The sequence below is a fragment of the Saimiri boliviensis genome, chromosome 7 (genome assembly GCF_048565385.1).
Source record: "Saimiri boliviensis isolate mSaiBol1 chromosome 7, mSaiBol1.pri, whole genome shotgun sequence".
NCBI classification, from domain to species: Eukaryota; Metazoa; Chordata; class Mammalia; order Primates; family Cebidae; genus Saimiri; species Saimiri boliviensis.
Window position 1 is genome coordinate 126,028,080 of NC_133455.1, and position 17,941 is coordinate 126,046,020.

The window sequence follows — 17,941 nt, forward strand, 5'->3', positions numbered from 1 at the left end:
AGGTACAATATTATATTTTTGAGACTCATGCAAATTAATGTCCATGGCTATATGCAGGTGGTTCATATTCATTCCTCTAAAGTATTCTAAAGTATTCCATTGCGTGAATATTCCACTGGGTGAATATACAACCATCTATTGATCAATCTACTGTTCCTTCCTTCCTTCCTTCCTTCCTTTTCTTTTTTCTTTTTTATTTTTTATTTTGAGACGAAGTCTCACTCTGTCACCCAGGCTGAAGTGAAATGGCACAATCTCAGCTCACTGCAACCTCTGCCTCCCAGGTCAAGCAATTCTCCTGCCTCAGCCTCTCGAGCAGCTGGGACTCCAGGTGCCCACCACCAGAGCTGGCTAATTTTTGTATTTTTAGTAGAGACGGAGTTTCACCATCTTGGCCAGGCTGGTCTTGAACTCCTGACCTGTGATCCACCCACCTCGGTCTCCCAAAGTGCTGGGATTACAGGCGTGAGCCACCTCGCCTAGCCCCTTTCTTCCTTTTTTTTCTGTCTCTCTCTTTCTTTCTTTTGCAGTGGCTCAATCTCAGCTCACTGAAACTTCCGCCTCCCAGGTTCAAGCGATTCTCCTGCCTCAGCCTCCTGAGTCACTGGGACTACAGGTGTGTGCCACTACAGCCAGCTGATTTTTGTATTTTTACTAAAGACAGGGTTTTGCCATGTAGCCCAAGCTGGTCTCAAACTCCTGGGCTCAAGCCATCTGCCCACCTCGGCTTCTCGAAGTGCTGGGATTACAGATGTGCGTGACCACACAGATTTGCTTTCTTCCTTTTTCTTTTGCAATTACAAACAGGAGAGCTTGAATCTTTTGCGTTTGTCTCCTGGGGCACAGTTACAAGCATTCTTAGTGCATTGACCTACTGATGAAAATGGTGGATTTTGCTGGTTTAATTTTTTATAAAGAGGTGATATGAATAATACTTTTATAAACAAATTTCAATTTTTAAAAAGAAAAGAAAAAAGTTGGGATGGCCAGCGGGGCACAGCGGCTGATGCCTGTAATCCCAGCACTCTGGGAGGCCGAGGCGGGCGGATCACAAGGTCAGGAGTTCAAGACCAGCCTGGGCAACATGGTGAAATCCCTTCTCTACTAAAAATACAAAAATTAGCCGGACGTGGCGGCGCATGCCTGTAATCTCAGTTACTCAGGTGGCGGAGGCAGGAGAATCACTTGAACCCAGGAGGCAGAGGTTGCAGTAAGCTGAGATCATGCAACTGCTCCCCACAGGTGCTTCTACCTAGAAGCCAGGAGAAGGGGCAGGATCCCAGATAGGGAAGAACTCTTGTCTCTTCAAGACCCAAAAGATAACTAAAAGTAATGACTGGGCCTCACCCTAGTAAGTCAGTAGAGGTGTTGTGGTGGTAAATGCTAATAGCCGGCTCTCGGGGCGGGGAGCCCTTGATCTATAGCATTCGCTGAGGTACGTGGTTGTAAGTATTCCTACTGTGGCCAGATGGCCAATTTCAAGCTACCAACAAGTAACCTCACAAAATTCCTGAAAATGTAAGGATCCAGCCTTAGCTAAGAAGTGCTAGTGGGCTCCAGCATAGCCCTAGGAGGCAAGCTGCCCCCAGAGCTCCAGCTCAGACACCACACCACAGACTAGCAGGAGAAACAGAGGTCTTAGGTCCCTCTCAAAGATCACAGTCCTGAGGCTCAGAAACAGCAGGGGAAAGTGGGGCTTGCCTCCCTCCCTACCGCAGGGAAGATCGCTCTAGACTGGCTCCAAGAGCCGTCTACCTCATCTGGTGGGCAAGGGAAATCACTCAGAAGAGCAAGAGCGGCCCAGCACAGTGGCTCACACCTATAATCCCGCGTTTTGGGAGGCCAAGGTGAGCAGATTGCTTGAGCACAAGAGTTCGAGACCAGCCTGGGGAACATAGTGAAACCCCATCCCTAGAAAAAATACAAAAATTAGCTGGGCTTGGTGGTGCGTGCTTGTAGTCAGATATTTTGGGGGCTGAAGTGGGAGGATTGCTTGAGTCCAGAAGGTGGAGGCTGCAGTGAGCCAAGTGGAATGCCACTGCACTCCAGCCTGGGCAACAGGTCAAGACCCTGTTTCAGAAAAAAAAAAAAAAAAAGAGCAAGTAGAAAGTGCCAGGGGCCACCAGGCGTGGTAGCTCACACCTGTAATCCCAGCACTTTGGGAGGCCCAGGCAGGTGGATTACCTGAGGTCAGTAGTTCAAGACCAGCCTAGCCAACATGGAGAAACCCCATCTCTACTAAAATACAAAAATTAGCCAGGCGTGGTGGCACATGCCTGTAATCCCAGCTACTTGGGAGGCTGAGGCAGGAGAATCGCTTGCACCCAGGAGGCAGAGGTTACAGTGAGCCGAGATCGCACCACCGCACTGCAGCTGGGGCGGCAGAGCAAGACTGCATCAAGAAAAGAAAGAAAAAGAGAAGGAGAGGGAGAGGGGAAAAGGGAGGGAGGGAAGGAGGAAAGGAAGAAGGAAGGAAGGAAGGAAGGAAGGAAGGAGGGAAATGCCAGGGGCCCAGAAGCCTACTGTGAGAGAAAACGTCCCCCATCCCCTTGTGAAATGACGATTCTTCGCAATGAACTATGAATAATACATACAGAGCAGACATAACGTCTATGCACAGCTTGTTCAATTTAGTGAGTCGTTCTGTCTCTTTCACACTCCTTTGGTTTAGTTCCCAGGTTAACTGGCTGTTCCCTCAACCCCATTTCTTGGGACTTGCAGCCTCAAATACCAAGGAAGAGAAAGGAGGAATGCATATTTATTGAGTACCCAAACAAGACAAGGCCAGACATTTCATTGATATTTTTACGCTTTGTTGTCCCAACATGTTGCTAAGTGCATGACACTATCCTCGAGCAGATGAGGACTCAGCCAAGAGGTTGTGGGAGAATCTGGAGATGATGCGGGCAGTAACTAGCAGAGGAGCCTTTGGACCACCAATCTGCCTGGTTCTGAAAGCCGGGCTCTCTTCGCCTACCCCAGGATCCTCCCGTCTCCATGGGGTTGGGCCCCTGAACCACCCCTCGGTTCCAGGTCCAGACTGCTCCCTTCATAGCGACGTCTTTCATGCAATTTCTCCCCTTGCCTGGTATCTGAGAAATTCCTTTTATTGGTCTCGCCCTGGCTACATAGACTGAGAGTCAGAAAACCTCAAGAGTCAGCACTCAAACCTTACACACATCAATTTACCTAACATCTGATTTCAGAAATTAGCTTTACCTCAGACTGTAATCCCAGCCCTTTGGGAGGCTGAGGTGGGCAGATCACCTGAGGCTGGGAGTTCAAGACCAGCCTAACCAACATGGAGAAACCCCGTCTCTACTAAAAATACAAAATTAGCCAGATGGGATACAAATTTATTACAAAATTAATCCTCTAAACCACAGATCACATAAAATCACAGGTGTGACAAGTCCTAAAAAAGAAGGTGTGGCCAGGCTCACACTTTGTAATCCCAACACTTGGGAGGCAAAGGTGGGAGGATTACTTTAGCCCAGGAATTGGAGACCAGCCTGGGCAACATAGCAAGACCCCATCTCTACAAAAATAAATAAATAAATAAATAATCCAGGTGTGGGCCCAGCTCCTCGAGAGGCTGAGGCAAGAGGATGGCTTCAGCCCAGGAGATTGAGGCTACATTGAGCTGTGTTGCCACTGTGCTCCAACGTAGGCAACAGAGCGAGACCCTGTCTCGAACAAACAAGCAAAAAAGTGTAATGATAGGTCTGTGCTCGGCCAGGTGTGGGGGTTAAATTTATATTACCCACATGGTTGGGAAACCTCCTTTGTCCCCAAGAAAATAACATGAAAACTGCTCTTAAGCCAGTGGCATCCCTGGAGTGTCTGACAAAAGCACTGAAGGGACATGTCCTCAACCCAGGGGCCAAGGAGTCCCACAGAAAATGCCTGCCGAATATACGTTTTCTTTCCCCTCTCTCGCGCGCACTCTCTCTGTCTGTCTTCAGTGGAGATGGGGTCACACTCTGTCACCAGCACTGAAGTACAGTGGGGTCTCACTCTGTTACTCAGGCTGGTCTCAAACTCCTAGCCTCAAGCCATCCTCCCACCTCAGCCTCCCAAAGTGCTGGGATTACATGTGTGAGCCACTGTGGCTGCTTGAAGATGAACTCTTGATTCAAAATTAGAAAACACACCGAAAACAGTTTGACCTACAGAACCTTTTTAGTTTTTTTGAAATGGAGTTTTGTTCCTGTTGCCCAGGCTGGAGTGCAATGGTGCGATCTTGGCTCACCGCAACCTCCACCTCCCAGATTCAAGCGATTCTCCTGCCTCAGCCTCCCGAGTAGCTGGGATTACGGGCGAGCGCCATCATGTCCGGCTAATTTTGTATTTTCAGTAGAGAGGAGGTTTCACCACGTTGGTTAGGGCTGGTCTTGAACTCCTGACCTCAGGTGATCTACCCACCTCAGCCTCCCAAAGTGGTGGGATTACAGGCTTGAGCCACTGCCCCTGGCTGAAGACCTTTTTTATCTATGTCAGTCATAAAAATTAAGCATATGATGTTCGTTGTGGGCTTGCAATAAAAAAAAATTTAATATTTGTACTTAGACCCAAATCACTATATATAAAGTGTTGAAGAAAGATTTTTTTAATAATAAAACACATTAAATCATATTCTTGCTAAATTGATTACTATTAATGTTTTAGTATATTGCAGAAAATGTTACCTGTTAATATTTTAATGAGAGCAACTAGATCTTTTATGTTGCAAATAAGTAAATGCAACATTTTTTTTAATTCAGTATGTGTAGAAACTGCCAAAAATTGCCTATGCTGACTATATTTCAAGTCGTCATGGTGGGGTGTTGGGAAAAGCTTTCAACTAGCAATAATTGCACCTCGCATAAACCTCATTGGCTGCAATACTGCCACTGCGCAAAGCTTGCAGTATCTTGAAATACTGTTTTTCCTATCTTTGTCTCATTCTTTTTATTTTAATTATTTTTTGTTGGTGTTGCTACCCACACTGGTCTCAAACTCCTGAGCTCACGCAATCCTCCCGACTCAGCTTCCCAAAGTGCTGGGATTACAAGCATGAGTCACTGCATCTAGCCAATCTCATCCTTTCTATGTTTCTATATGTGCTATGTAATTCTATCTCATCCTTTAGAATGTCTACATATACTTATATAGAACCTATCTGAGTGTACATGATTAATTTATTTAAAACATTGTATATTTTGGGATACATGTTGAAAATTGTTTTATTGATGGGGTACAAAATTTTTTAAAAAGCAGAGACCGGCTGGGCGCGGTGGCTCACACCTGTAATCCCACCACTTTGGGAGGCCGAGGCGGGTGGATCACGAGGTCAAGAGATCGAGACCATCCTGGTCAACATGGTGAAACCCCGTCTCTACTAAAAATACAAAAAATTAGCTGGGCGTGGTGGCGCGTGCCTGTAATCCCAGCTACTCAGGAGGCTGAGGCAGGAGAATTGCCTGAACCCAGGAGGCGGAGGTTGTGGTGAGCCGAGATCGCGCCATTGCACTCCAGCCTGGGTAACAAGAGCGAAACTCCGTCTCAAAAAAAAACAAGTGGTCAAAGAATGGAAAGTAGGGTGCTATCACAGAAACCAAGGGAACTAACAATTCTCACATAGGTAGGGAGCAGCCAGAACCCACCTATCTCTGTTAAACTTCGCTTCCTCGTTGAAGCACTCCCCACCCCATGAACCCCCCTATTAGGGGGATAGACACCTATATTTCACCCCAACTCTCTCCTTCACAGCAATAATGACCATTACTAACAAATTTTAATTCTGTTTTGCTTTTTGGGTCTTATGAGATGAGGTCTTGCTCTATCACCCAGGGCTGAGTGCAGTGGCATAATCATGTCTCACCACAGCCTGGACCTCTTGGGCTCAAGTGATCCTCCCACCTCAGCCTCCCGAGTGGCTGGGACCACAGGCATGTGTCACCACACCCAGTTAATTTATTTTTTATATTTGTTTTGTTTTTTGAGATGGAGTCTCGCTTTGTTGTCCAGACTTGAGTGCAGTGGCACAATCTCAGCTCACTGCAACCTCTGCCTCTTGGGTTCAAGCGATTCTCCTGTCTCAGCCTCCTGAGTAGCTGGGACTCCAGGCACATGCTACCATGCCAGCCAATTTTCATATTTTTAGTAGAGATCGGGTTTCACCATATTGGTCAAGCTGGTCTTGAACTCCTGACCTTAGGTGATCCACCCACCTTGGCCTCCCAAAGTGCTGGGATTACAGGTGTGAGCCAGCGTGCCCGGCCCCCAGTTAATTTTTTTTTTTTTTTTTTATTGTATGTAGAGACAGGGTCTTACTATGTTGCCCAGGCTAGTCTTAAACTGGGCTCAAGCAATCCTTCTGCCTTGGCCTCCCAAAGGGACTGGGATTACAGGTGTGAGCCATCCCACCTGGCCAATTTTACATTTGTCTTTGAGATTATATGATCAATGTTTGACCCTCACACTGGCGTGTCAACTCCATCAGATCAGAAACCACAAATTTGTCTGTTTTTTTTATCTTCGTGCCCCATTACTTGGCTGGTTTCTAACACAAAATGGATGTGCAACAAACAAATGAATGAGGAGCTCTAAGGGGCCTTGAGCCCTCTGACACTTCCATTGTATAATTGTGGACAGAGCCCCTAGGGCACAAAGCTGAGCTGGACCATCCAATGTTTAGCCAGTGCCCATGTGCTAGGAGACACTGGGAGCTGTGCTGGGCTTCTGAGGCATGGGCAGAGGCTAGAATACCCATTGTTGGTCAGTCCCCTGTGTCACGCAGACTGGGGAGGTGCAGAAATGCAAATTACAGAGCTGTGAGGACCCAGAACCTCATTAATGAGCTTAACTCGCTGTCCTGCCCAGGTAGCCTCTCAAACAAAGCCTTGCTGGGAAGGAGGCTTTAAGGTCCGGGGGGGCGGGGGGGAGTGGGGCAGCGGTGCTGGTAGTGGTCATCAAAGAAAGTGGGAGTTGGGGAGGAAGGAATGGGGAGCAGGAGTCAAAGAAGGCCAGACAAACTCAGACCTTCAGGTGATGAGACTCAGGAGCCCTAAGTCAGGAACAGTGCTTGAGGACATCTTTGCCCCATAACAGAACTTCCTCCTAAGCAAAGGTCTTGCAGAGACTGGTCCTGCTGAGTGCTTTTAACAGGTCATTGCTTTATAAAAATTGGAGAAAAGGTCTGCCACACCTAACAGCCTTCTGTTTAGAGCTGGTTTAGAGGAAAGTTTAAGCAAGTCTTGTGTCTCTCATTTTGGGCCTGAGGCAGGGTACGGGTAAGGAACAGACAGGAGGCACGGAGGCAAGAACCAGACTTCGGCTGAAAGAGAAATCAGAACCAGAGGTGGCCATGAGGACACCCGACCCACGGGAACTCGTGCAGGTGGACAGCCCAGGACTTTTCCTGAGTGGGGAGCAAGAAGCATCTTATATAGGTTTTAAGGAGCAGGTTGCCCCGGGGTGACATCTAGGCTACAGCCACTGGGCCAGGTGGAAGGTTGCTCAGTCCCTCTCAAAAGTCATGAAAGGCCGGATGCAGTGGCTCACGCCTGTAATCCCAGCACTTTGGGAGGCTGAAGCAGGCGATCACTTGAAGCCAAGAATTTGAGACCAGCCTGGCCAACATGGTGAAAACCTGTCTCTACTAAAAATACAAAAAATTAGCCAGGCGTGGTGGCCAGTGCCCGTAATCCCAGCTACTTGGGAGGCTGATGTATAAGACTCACTTGAACTCAGGAGGCAGAGGTGGTAGTGAGCCGAGATTGTGCCACTGCACTCCAGCCTGGGCGACAGACGGAGACCCTGTCTCAAAAGAAAGAAAGAAAGAAAGAAAGAAAGAAAGAAGAAAGAAAGAAAGAAAGAAAGAAAGAAAGAAAGAAAGAAAAGCCAGGCATAGTAGTTCATGCCTATAATCCCAGCACTTAGGGAGGCTGAGGCAGGTGGATCACCTAAGGTCAGGAGTTCAAGACCAGCCTGGCCAACATGGTGAAACTCCATCTCTACTAAAAATACAAAAATTAGCCAGGTATGATGGTAGGTGCCTATAATCCCAGCTACTAGGGAGGCTGAGGCAGGAGAATTGCTTGAACCTGGGAGGCAGAGGTTACCATGAGCCAAGATTGGGCCATTGTACTCCAGCCTGGCGACAAAGCAAGACTCCATCTCAAAAAAAAAAAAAAGGAACAAAAAAGTCATGAGAGTCCTTGGAGTTCTCAAGAAAGGCTTCTGCGGGCCTGTCTCTGGAGAGAAAAGAAAAGCAGAGAACTGTTGAGAAAATACCAAATGTTTTTATGTCCCAGCCAGGCATGGGGGAGAGGCTGACCCCAAAAGAGAAAGTGGTGGTGTGAGGTTTTGAGGAAGATGTCTCCCAGGGCCTGTAGACAAAGGAAGGGTCCGGCCAGGCGCGGTGGCTCACGCCTGTCATCCCAGCACTTTGGGAGGCTGAGGCAGGCAGATCACCTGAGGCTAGGAGTTCCAGTACAGCCTGGCCAACATGGCAAAACCCCGTCTCTACTAAAAATACAAAAATTAGCTGAGCGTGGTGGCATGCACCTGCAATCCCAATTACTCAAGAGGCTGAGGCACGAGAACTGCTTGAGCCTAGGAGATGGAGGAGGCAGCGAGCCAAGATCGCACCATGGCACTCCAGCCTGGGTGACAGAGTGAGATGGGGTGGGGGCGGAAAGGAAGGGTCCCGTCCAGGGAGCCAGCCTTGGATGGGGAAGGCTCACCAGAAGTGGATGCAAAGAGCACTGGAGATGAGCTCATTCTATTTGCACAGGAAAGAAAAAGGCCCAGAAACCTGCTTTCCTCCTCTTAGCCGGGGTCCTCCAGGAGAGCCAAGCAGACCCTGCTTCTGCTGTGACCCCCTGGAGAAGAGATATATAGGAGAAAGGAGATGGCCTTTGGCCCAGAGGACAGAGGCCTTAGGCGAGTGAGCAGTTCCCAGCTGGCTCAAGGTGGCTAGGCTGGAACTCCAAGTCTCTGTTCTACAGATTTCTTCCTAAAGGTCCCCGGTTCCTCATCGTTCTCCTGAGGGTCTCATCCATCCTCCTAGGGCCTGCTGTCAGCTAGCCACCCACTGCCCCATGCCTGCCTTGAGGCTTAAGACTAGCCGAGAAGACATTTTACCACAGCCTGGAAATGGCTGGCGACAGAAAAGTCCTCGGGCCGCCGCACAGCACTCTCTGCGGTGGGAATTCGGGCACCCTGCCTGATGGTGAAAAAAGTGGTTTTGCATAAACAGCTCTCTAAATCACACCCAGATGTGGCTTCCGACTTGAGTAGACCCCCAAGAAGAGCTGCACAGGGGGCTGGGAAAAGACAAGAGAATGGAGAAAATGAAGAGAAAGGAAACTACAGAGTGAGATAGAGAACCGATCTGACAGGTGTGACCACAGCAGTGTGACATTTATGAGCAGTGTGAAAACAACTGCAAAGCCCCTGAATGAAAAACTTCCTGGGGAAATAAGCCACTCCGTATCTCCGTCACCAAGGAAAGAGTGGAGGAGGCTGCTGACCCACGTGTGTTCCCAGGACTCAAAGAAAGAAAAGTCTAGCTGTTTCCGATATCCCCAAATCAGTCTTGCTGGGAGAACTGGGCAAGTAAAAAAGAGATGACCCCTGTCAGAAGCTACCTTTAATCCCAAGTGCCCAAGGCTGGGAGAGAAGATGCCCCAGGTGATCCAGGACACCAGTGACTGGCACAGCCAGAGGTGGGCAGGGGAGGAGAAAGATGGTACAGAGGTGAGGCAGCAAGGGTCTGAGAGGGAAGGCCAGGTGGGCAGTGGGTGGCTGTTGAGAAACATTAAGTTGACCCTGCCCCCATGCTCCCTTGTGGAGAATACCCCTTCGTTTGCAGTTAGTGTTAAGCGGGTAACAGCTGCCTACTTGGAATATTTCTGAGTTATGAGGAAATACAGAACACCTGTTTATTAATAAGAATCACCTGTTAAGAGAGAATAAACACCTGGATCAAAATCTGCTCAGGGCCTTCAGCCTGGAATGCTGTCGGCCCCCGAGGCTCTCAGCTCAGGAGGCCGTTCGTCCCCCACCCCCCCAGATAGACCCGCTTTGCTGTTGTCTGGCTGTCTCCCTCTCATTGCCTTCCGCACCGCCTGGGTGGGGGTCTCCCGGCCGAGCTGGTACTCGGTAGGTGGCACCCACATCAGAGGCTGGCAGAAGGATTGAAGGAGAGCATATGTGATCTGCAGGAGGGTGACGGAAGAGAGGCAGGCCTAGGCCCCTTGTCTGCAGTTCTGAGCAATTCTATAGCAAACGTGTTGGGTCATCAAACCAGACCTCAACTGAGACAAGGCTATTTGAGGTTCATCCCACTTGGCGTAAATATTCAATAGTTTTGCTGCAGAAACGTTTGGTTTGATTATGAGGCTACTCAACTCCCCAGGGGTGTTTTGTGGTGCTCGTTTCTGTATAAACCTGAAAAATTCTGAATTCCAAAACTTATCTGACCCCCAAAATTTCAGGTGAGAGCTTGTGGACCTGTGCTCAATTCTGGTTCTCCTTCCTTCTTTCAACTGTTGTCTGAGAAAGGAGGGATGTGGGTACGGGCAACAGGAGACAGGTGGATTCATTTGTAAACTGTGGATGGGGGCAGGTAATGTGGGCACCTTTGTGCACACGTGCATACATAGGAGGGGTGGGCGACTGCGTGCATCCATCATCTTTTTGTCACAGAAGCAGGAGTAGGTGGGTTACAGGCTTCATGAGCAGGAAAGGCGGAAGCTAAGGGAGGCTCGTGTGTCAGAGGAGGCATGTTTAAAAAGCAGCAGGTCTCACAGAGCTTGCCCTTAATACTCTCCCCAACACACGGAAGGAGGAAGGGGGTGGAGGTTGCTGCTATGAGAGAAAAAAAAAAAACACCACAACAGAGCTTCTGCCTTCAAAGGTTGGCTTGCCACCTGAAGCAGCCACTGCCCAGGGGTGGCAAAGGAGAGACAGCAGCGCCCAGCTTGGAGGTGCTAACTGCAGAGGCCAGCGGTCAGCAACTGGGCACAGAAGGAGCTCCCTGGGCAGGAACCATGGCATGGCCACATCCCTGGTGGCTGTGTATTCTGGGGACCCTGGTGGGGCTCTCAGCTACTCCAGCCCCCAAGAGCTGCCCAGAGAGGCACTACTGGGCTCGGGGAAATCTGTGCTGCCAGATGTGTGCACCAGGTAAGAGGGGCCTTGGCAGGTGAGTGCCAACCGAGAGAGGACTGGGGCCAATTCAGTAAATAGGCACAGGGTGAGACTGGGCTCAAGCAAGGGGAGAAATCCTGCAGCTTCAGGGAGGACAGAGACTCGGCCCTTCTCGGGCCTTGATCCCTTACCCTCTGCTCCCAGGAACATTCCTTGTGAAGGACTGTGACCAGCACAGGAAGGCTGCTCAGTGTGACCCTTGCATGCCCGGGGTCTCCTTCTCTCCAGACCACCACACCCGGCCCCACTGTGAGAGCTGTCGGCATTGTAACTCTGGTGAGGTGGGCAAGGGTGTGTGGGTGGGGACACTGGACAAGCATTTGGGGGAGCAAGACTGGTGATGGATTTGGCGGGGCAAGGAGGATGAGGGGGTCAAAGCTTCAGCCTTCTTCAGGGCTCACAGCAAGTGGAGCCAATGCTGGGAAACGGGGCACCCTAGGTGGGGTATGAATTAACGTGGGCAGAAATCTAGTATTTCAGGGAAAGGGATAAATAGAATTGGGGGATTGGTGAGAAGGCGTCTATGGATAGGATCAAGACAATCAAATGAGGGGAGTGGCTCTATGACCCCAGATTGCAGACCAGCAACCCCCAACCCATAAGCTGGCTGTGTTCCCAGAGCACACATGTGTAGGTTGGCGCTTGGGAATTTGGGACACATCTTTCTAAGGAAACAGCAAAATAAGCCAGTAGGTAACAACCTTTTTTGCACAAAAGCCAATTTGAGAAAATGAGTGGGTATGTGGCCCGTGTTTTTATTTTACAGTTCCATGTTTTTTTTTAACTAAGAAGTATAATATCTGCAGCAGCGCTTACGAATGCTATGATTGTTTGTCCATCTTTGCTACAATTTCAGAAGCTACGGCCAGTATACGCTAGAATTGCAGACTTTAAAGTGCCCCCTTTGAACAAGTGTCTTCTAGCAAGACACTTTTTAGAACTAGGTAACTGTAACTACTAAACTACCTACTTGCAAAACGTGTTTGGTGTCACTAGGTCTGTTGAAACTGCATTTTGTTTTGTTTTGTTTAGAGACAAGGTCTAGTTCTGTCACCCAGGCTGGAGTGCAGGGGCGCAATCAGAGGTCACCACAGCCTTGAACTCCTGGGCTCAAGTGATCTTCTTGTCTCAGCCTCTCAAAGTACCGGAATTATAGGCGTGAGCTACAGTGCCTGGTCCAGTAAAAACAAAAACAAAAACCAAGGCTGGGCGTGGTGGTTCATGCCTGTAATCCCAGCACTTTGGGAGGCCAAGGCAGGAGGATCGCTTGAGCCCAGGAGTTTGAGACCAGCTGGGCAACATGGCAAGACCCTGGCTCTAAAAAAATTGGCTGATCGTGGTGGTGAACCTATAGCCCCAGCTACTTGGGAGGCTGAGATGGGAAGATCACTTGAGCCCAGGAGGTCTAGGGAGTGAGCTATGATCCCACCGCTGCACTCCAGCCTGGGTAACAGAGCAAAACCCTCTGTCACACACACAAAAAAAGAGGCGGTCCAGTGGTTCACACTTGTAATTCCAGCACTTTAGGAGGCCAAGGCAGGCAGATCCCTTGAGCCCAGGAGTTAGAGACCAGCCCGGGCAACATGGCAAAACCCTGTCTCTACTAAAAATACAAAAAGTTAGCCAGGCGTGGTGGTGCACACCTGTAGTCCCAGGTACTGAGAAAGCTGAAATGAGATCACTTGAGCCAGGAAGTGGAGGCTGCAGTGAGCCGTGATTGCACCCCTGTACTCTATCTTGGGTGACTGAGTGAGCAGAGTGAGACCCTGCCTCAAAAAAAGAAAAGAAAGAAAGAAAGAAAACAAAAGCTTTTCCATTGCAAATAAACCAAAGAGCAACATACTTAATACACAAGAAATATTCTCCAGTCTACTTAACTTAAAAACATGACTGTAATAGATGCTTTTCTCTTGCCAGCAGCCCCTGCAGGGTTGGAATTTTTCTTAGTGAAAACTTCCCTACTCACTCTGCAGACCCTGCCTGAAGGTCTTCGCCCCCTACTGAACCCATCCTTAGTCCCTTCACTTGTTCCAGACTGGCCCAATCCATGACCCTTCTCTGGGAGCTCAGCCAATAGACCCCAAAGTACCACAGCAGCATGTGGCTGCAGAAGGACCCCAGGGGATTGCGGCCAGGGGCGAGAAGACAGGTGGGCTGAATGAGTTTGGCCCTCTCTGGGCCTCAGTGCTGGTATCTGTGAGATGAGGAAGTGTCTGAAGTCAGCCTGAATTTTTTTTTTTTTTTTTTTAGACAGAGTTTCACTCTTGTTGCCCAGGCTGGAGTGCAATGGTACGATCTCTGCTCACCGCAGTCTCCGCCTCCCAGGTTCAAGTGATTCTCCTGCCTCAACCTCCTGAGTAGCTGGGATTACAGGCATGTGCCACCACATCCAGCTAATTTTTTGTATTTTCTTTTTTTAAATAGAGATGAAGTTTTCTCCCTGTTGGTCAGGCTGGTCTTGAACTCCCAACCTCAGGTGATCTGCCCGCCTCAGCCTCCCAAAGTGCTGGGATTACAGATGCGAGCCTGAGTGGGGCCCAGCCTGGAATTTTGAGCTCAGGCTATACCTGGTAAATAGAACCCCCAGGTCTCCAGATACTCACCGCTGAAGCAATGGCACCTCACTGTTTTCAACCCTCTCCAAGCCCTTCTTTAACCCTTCCATTTCCCTTTTAGCAGAGACCCTCGTCATCACTCCTCCCTACCACCAACGCTCTCCCTCCCGCACTGTCCCAGGCTTCCTCATTCTTCCCTTGCAGGTCCTTATCCAACCTGGCTCACAATCCCCGGGAAGCCACAAGGAAACCAAATTGTAGTAGCAACTCAGAGTCAGCATTCATTAGGAGGTCACAGGACCATAAGCATGCCAAGAAGGAATTTGTCCCTCTCCCTGTCCTGACAAAAGGCATAAGTGGAAGAAAACTGTTAGACTGGGTTATGATCTTTGACACCCTGCCTTTCTGCGCCCTCTTCCACCTGTCAGGACTCCTAGGACTCCCCGGGTCTGGACAAGCATCTGCCCTAAGGCCCACCAGGCTCCCTTGCAGCCTGTCCCACACCTGGGTGTCACTGTCTTCCTCTCAATCACCCTCCTCTCAAACCAGCTGCCAGTGAGCCCAGCCCAGCCCAGCTAGTGCCCTACCACCTCCACCCCCAGGATAATTAAGACCAGCATCAGACCCCTACACTTGAGCAAAATGTATATTTTAAAGGCAAAGTCTCACTCCTGTAATCCCAGCACTTTGGGAGGCCGAGGTGGGCTGATTACAATGTCAGGAGATTGAGACCATCCTGGCTAATACAGTGAAACGCTGTCTCTGCTAAAAATACAAAAAATTAGCTGGGCGTGGTGGCACATGCCTGTAATCCCAGCTACTCGAGGGGCTGAGGCAGGAGAATCGCTTGAACCCAGGAGGCAGAGGTTGCAGTGAGCCAAAATCACTCCACTGCACTCCAGCCTGGGCAACAGAGCGAGACTCCATCTCAAAAAAAAAAAAAAAAAAAAGGCAAAGTAACTGTTTATTTATTTTAATGTAGTCATAGGTTCTGCAGCCATCAGCACTATCTAATTCTATAACACTTTCATCACCTCAAAGAAACCCATACCCCATACCCCTTAGCAATTACTCCCCATCTCTTCCCACCATCCTCGTCCCCATCTCCAGTCCCTGGAAATCTCTAATGTACTTTGTTTTTTGTTGGTGGTGTTTGAGACAGGGTTTCACTCTGTCACCCAGACTGGAGTGGAGTGTCATAATCTCAGCTCACTGCAACCTTTGCCTCATGGACTCAAGCGATCCTCCCACCTCGGCCTCCCCAGTAGCTGGGACTACAGGCATGTGCCACCATGCCCAGCTAATTTTTGTATTTTTTGTAGAGATGGGGTTTCACTATGTTGGCCAGGCTGGTCTTGAATTCCTGAGCTCAAATAATCCACTCACCTCAGCCTCCCAAAGTGCTGAGATTACAGACGTGAGCCACTGCACCTGGCTATTTTCTATTTCTTTAACTGGCGCTGGTTATGCCTGTGAGCCAAATTTGTACAAATTCTTCAGCTTTATCCTCGTGTGCCTCTTTGTATATATATCATACTTCAATGAAAAGTTATTTTAGTATCAGTAGGCTCAATGGCTCACGCCTGTAATCCTAGCACTTTGGGAGGCTGAGGTGGGTAAATCACCTGAGGTCAGGAGTTTGAGACCAGCCTGGCCAACATGGTGCAAACCTGTTGCTACTAAAAATATAAGAAATTAGCCGCGGGTGGTGGCGGGCACCTGTAATCCCAGCTACTCAAGAGGCTAAGGCAGGAGAATTGCTTGAACTCAAGAGGTGGAGGTTGCAGTGAGCCAAAGCCGTGCTACTGCACTCCAGCCTGGGCAACAAGAGTGAGACTCCACCTCAAAAAACAAAAATAAAAATAGGCCGGCTGTGGTGGCTCATGCCTGTAATGCAAGCACTTTGGAGGCCAAGGCGGGCGGATCACCTGAGGTCGGGAGTTCAAGACCAGCCTGACCAACATGGTGAAACCCCATCTTTATTATAAAAAATTAAATTAAATTAAATTAAAAATTTAAAAAGTAGGTCAGGCACGGTGGCTGACGCCTGTAATCCCAGCACTTTGGGAGGCAGAGGAAGGTGGATCACTTGAGGCCAGGAGTTCGAGACAAGCCTGGCCAACATGGTGAAACCCTGCCTCAAAAAAAAAAAAAAAAGAAAGAAAGAAAGAAAAAAGAAAAAAAGTATCGGGAGCATAGGAGAAATGTATGTAAGCTCCTTCTACTTTTCATAGTTTCTATGTCTGAACTGATGAATCTTCCTTCCAAAAGATCCAACTTTCTTCTTTAATAACAATAACAATGGCAAAGGCATTGGGGGACAGGGGTGGGAGTGGAAAAGGGAAGCGCATCCCTAGAGGTAGGCCTGAGATGGGGGATGCAGGACAAAGCAAGTGGACCTCGAAGGTCTCCACAGGCCTGCTGTCCTAGGCTCCCTGGTCCTCTTCCCCCAGGTCTTCTCATTCGCAACTGCACCATCACTGCCAATGCCGAGTGTGCCTGTCCCGACGGCTGGCAGTGCAGGGACAAGGAGTGCACCGAGTGTGATCCACCTTCAGACACTTTGCTAACCACTCAGCCATCTCAGGCCCTGGAGCCACACCTTCAGCCCACCCACTTACCTTATGTCAGTGGTAAGTCCCAGGCAACCCACTGTGCCATCATTTGGGGTAGAGGTGACACCCCAACCAGTACTCCCGCTCCTACCCCTGGATAAGGTCAGCCTGTTTCTGCCTTCCCATCCATCCAGGGCCTTTCAGGCCTTCAGATGTGCCCTGTGGGGTTCCCTGCTGCTGTTCATTCTGTCTCTGTTTTTCCAGAGATGCTGGAAGCCAGGACAGCTGGGCACAGGCAGACCCTGGCTGGCTTCAGGCAGCTGCCTGCCCCAACTCCCTCTACACACTGGCCAGGTGAGTTTTCTCCCTAATCCCCGCCAAGAGAAAGAATGCATACAGGAGGGGCCAGAAGGGAAGCCAGACAGAAAGCTCCTAGAAGTAGGAGTAAGAAGAGTGGAAAAAGCAGAGTCCAGCAATTAGGAGAGGACTTGGCCAATGGTGGGGGGTGGAAGAGAAGAGGTGGGGGACGGGGGAGAGGCAAGGTGACAGGAGGGCTGGGCTGAGGGAGCTGAGGGCTAGACTCTCCCCTAACCCCTGTGCGGCTCCTGTCTATCACAGCCCAAAGATCCCTGTGCAGCTCAGATTTTATTCGCATCCTTGTGATCTTCTCTGGAACGTTTCTTGTTTTTACCCTGGCTGGAGCCCTGTTCCTCCATCAACAAAGGAAATATAGATCAAGTAAGAAACCGAATACAGGTCTCCAGCCCTTCCCTTGCACCACACCCTACTGGCTCAACCCCACTGTCCATGCCTGGAATCTCACTGAAACCCACCAGCTCCATCTTCACCGGCCTCGGTCCTAAGCTTTCTCTCCCCTTAGCGGGCATGCTCCTAACACCCCTCCCCATTGCCCATCTCTTCCTCCCTTTTCTCCCTGCCCCCACTGCGAGCCAAGACTCATTGGATCTCCTTCTGCAGACAAAGGAGAAAGTCCTGTGGAGCCTGCAGAGCCTTGTCCTTACAGCTGCCCCAGGGAGGAGGAGGGCAGCACCATCCCCATCCAGGAGGATTACCGAAAACCGGAGCCTACCTCCTCCCCCTGAGCCAGTGCCTTCAGGAGCTGCACTACCGCCCTGGCCTCCACCCCACACCGCCAACCATCCAGGGAGAGTGAGACCTGGCAGCCGCAACTGCAGCCCCATCCTCTTGTCAGGGCCTTTCATGTGTACACCTGTGACAGAGTGCGCCTTTTCGAGACTGGCAGGGACAAGGACAAATAACGGATGAGGTGGAGGGTGGGAAGCAGGAGGCCAGCCAGCTGCACCTGCGTTGCAGGAGGGCGGGGGCTCTGGTTGTAAAACACACTTCCTAATTCGAAAGGCTCACGTGCTACAAGACAGGCGAAATAAAGTGACAGATGACCACCCTGCAGCTCCCCAGCTTCCTCTCTAAAATTCCAGTCCCAAAACCCAGGCTCCTACTCGCCTCCTGGCTCAGGTTGGAATCTGGCAGAGGAGTCTTCTCAGCCGGTTGTGTTGGGCCCTGCTCGAGGGTGGGGGTAAGAAAGGTCCCCAGGCTACTGGGAATCCTGTGTCTGACTTCGGATCCCCCTTTCCCACAGTGATAGCTCCA

General features: G+C 49.9%; 1 protein-coding gene and 1 non-coding gene across 3 annotated transcripts; one reads left to right on the forward strand and one right to left on the reverse strand.

Moving 5' to 3' along the window:
- Window positions 1–4,757: 4,757 nt before the first annotated feature.
- On the reverse strand, window positions 4,758–4,904 carry LOC120360790 (U4 spliceosomal RNA). Its single transcript, XR_005577209.1, has one exon. It is a non-coding gene; the product is annotated as a U4 spliceosomal RNA (small nuclear RNA).
- Window positions 4,905–10,800: 5,896 nt separating this feature from the next.
- Window positions 10,801–17,412, forward strand: CD27 (CD27 molecule). 2 transcript variants are annotated; one of them, XM_074403424.1, is made up of 7 exons: window positions 10,801–11,175; window positions 11,344–11,480; window positions 12,056–12,143; window positions 16,208–16,387; window positions 16,574–16,663; window positions 16,928–17,047; window positions 17,288–17,412. In XM_074403424.1, the coding sequence occupies exons 1-7, from the start codon at window positions 10,860–10,862 to the stop codon at window positions 17,410–17,412; spliced, it is 1,056 nt and encodes a 351-aa protein (XP_074259525.1). In that variant the 5' UTR covers window positions 10,801–10,859. The 2 variants fall into 2 exon arrangements, with proteins under 2 accessions (XP_074259525.1, XP_003942216.3); XM_003942167.4 differs by lacking the exon at window positions 12,056–12,143 and having other exon boundaries at window positions 10,804–11,175; window positions 11,344–11,475.
- Window positions 17,413–17,941: the final 529 nt, after the last annotated feature.

Bases quoted from the DNA above. Each gene is read 5' to 3' on its own strand.
- CD27 (XM_074403424.1), top strand. From the start codon at position 10,860: ATGAGAGAAAAAAAAAAAACACCACAACAGAGCTTCTGCCTTCAAAGG. The intron at 11,481-12,055 runs GTGGGCAAGGGT...CTACAATTTCAG, and splicing joins GGCATTGTAACTCTGGTGAG to AAGCTACGGCCAGTATACGC. The intron at 16,388-16,573 runs GTAAGTCCCAGG...CTGTTTTTCCAG, and splicing joins CCACTTACCTTATGTCAGTG to AGATGCTGGAAGCCAGGACA.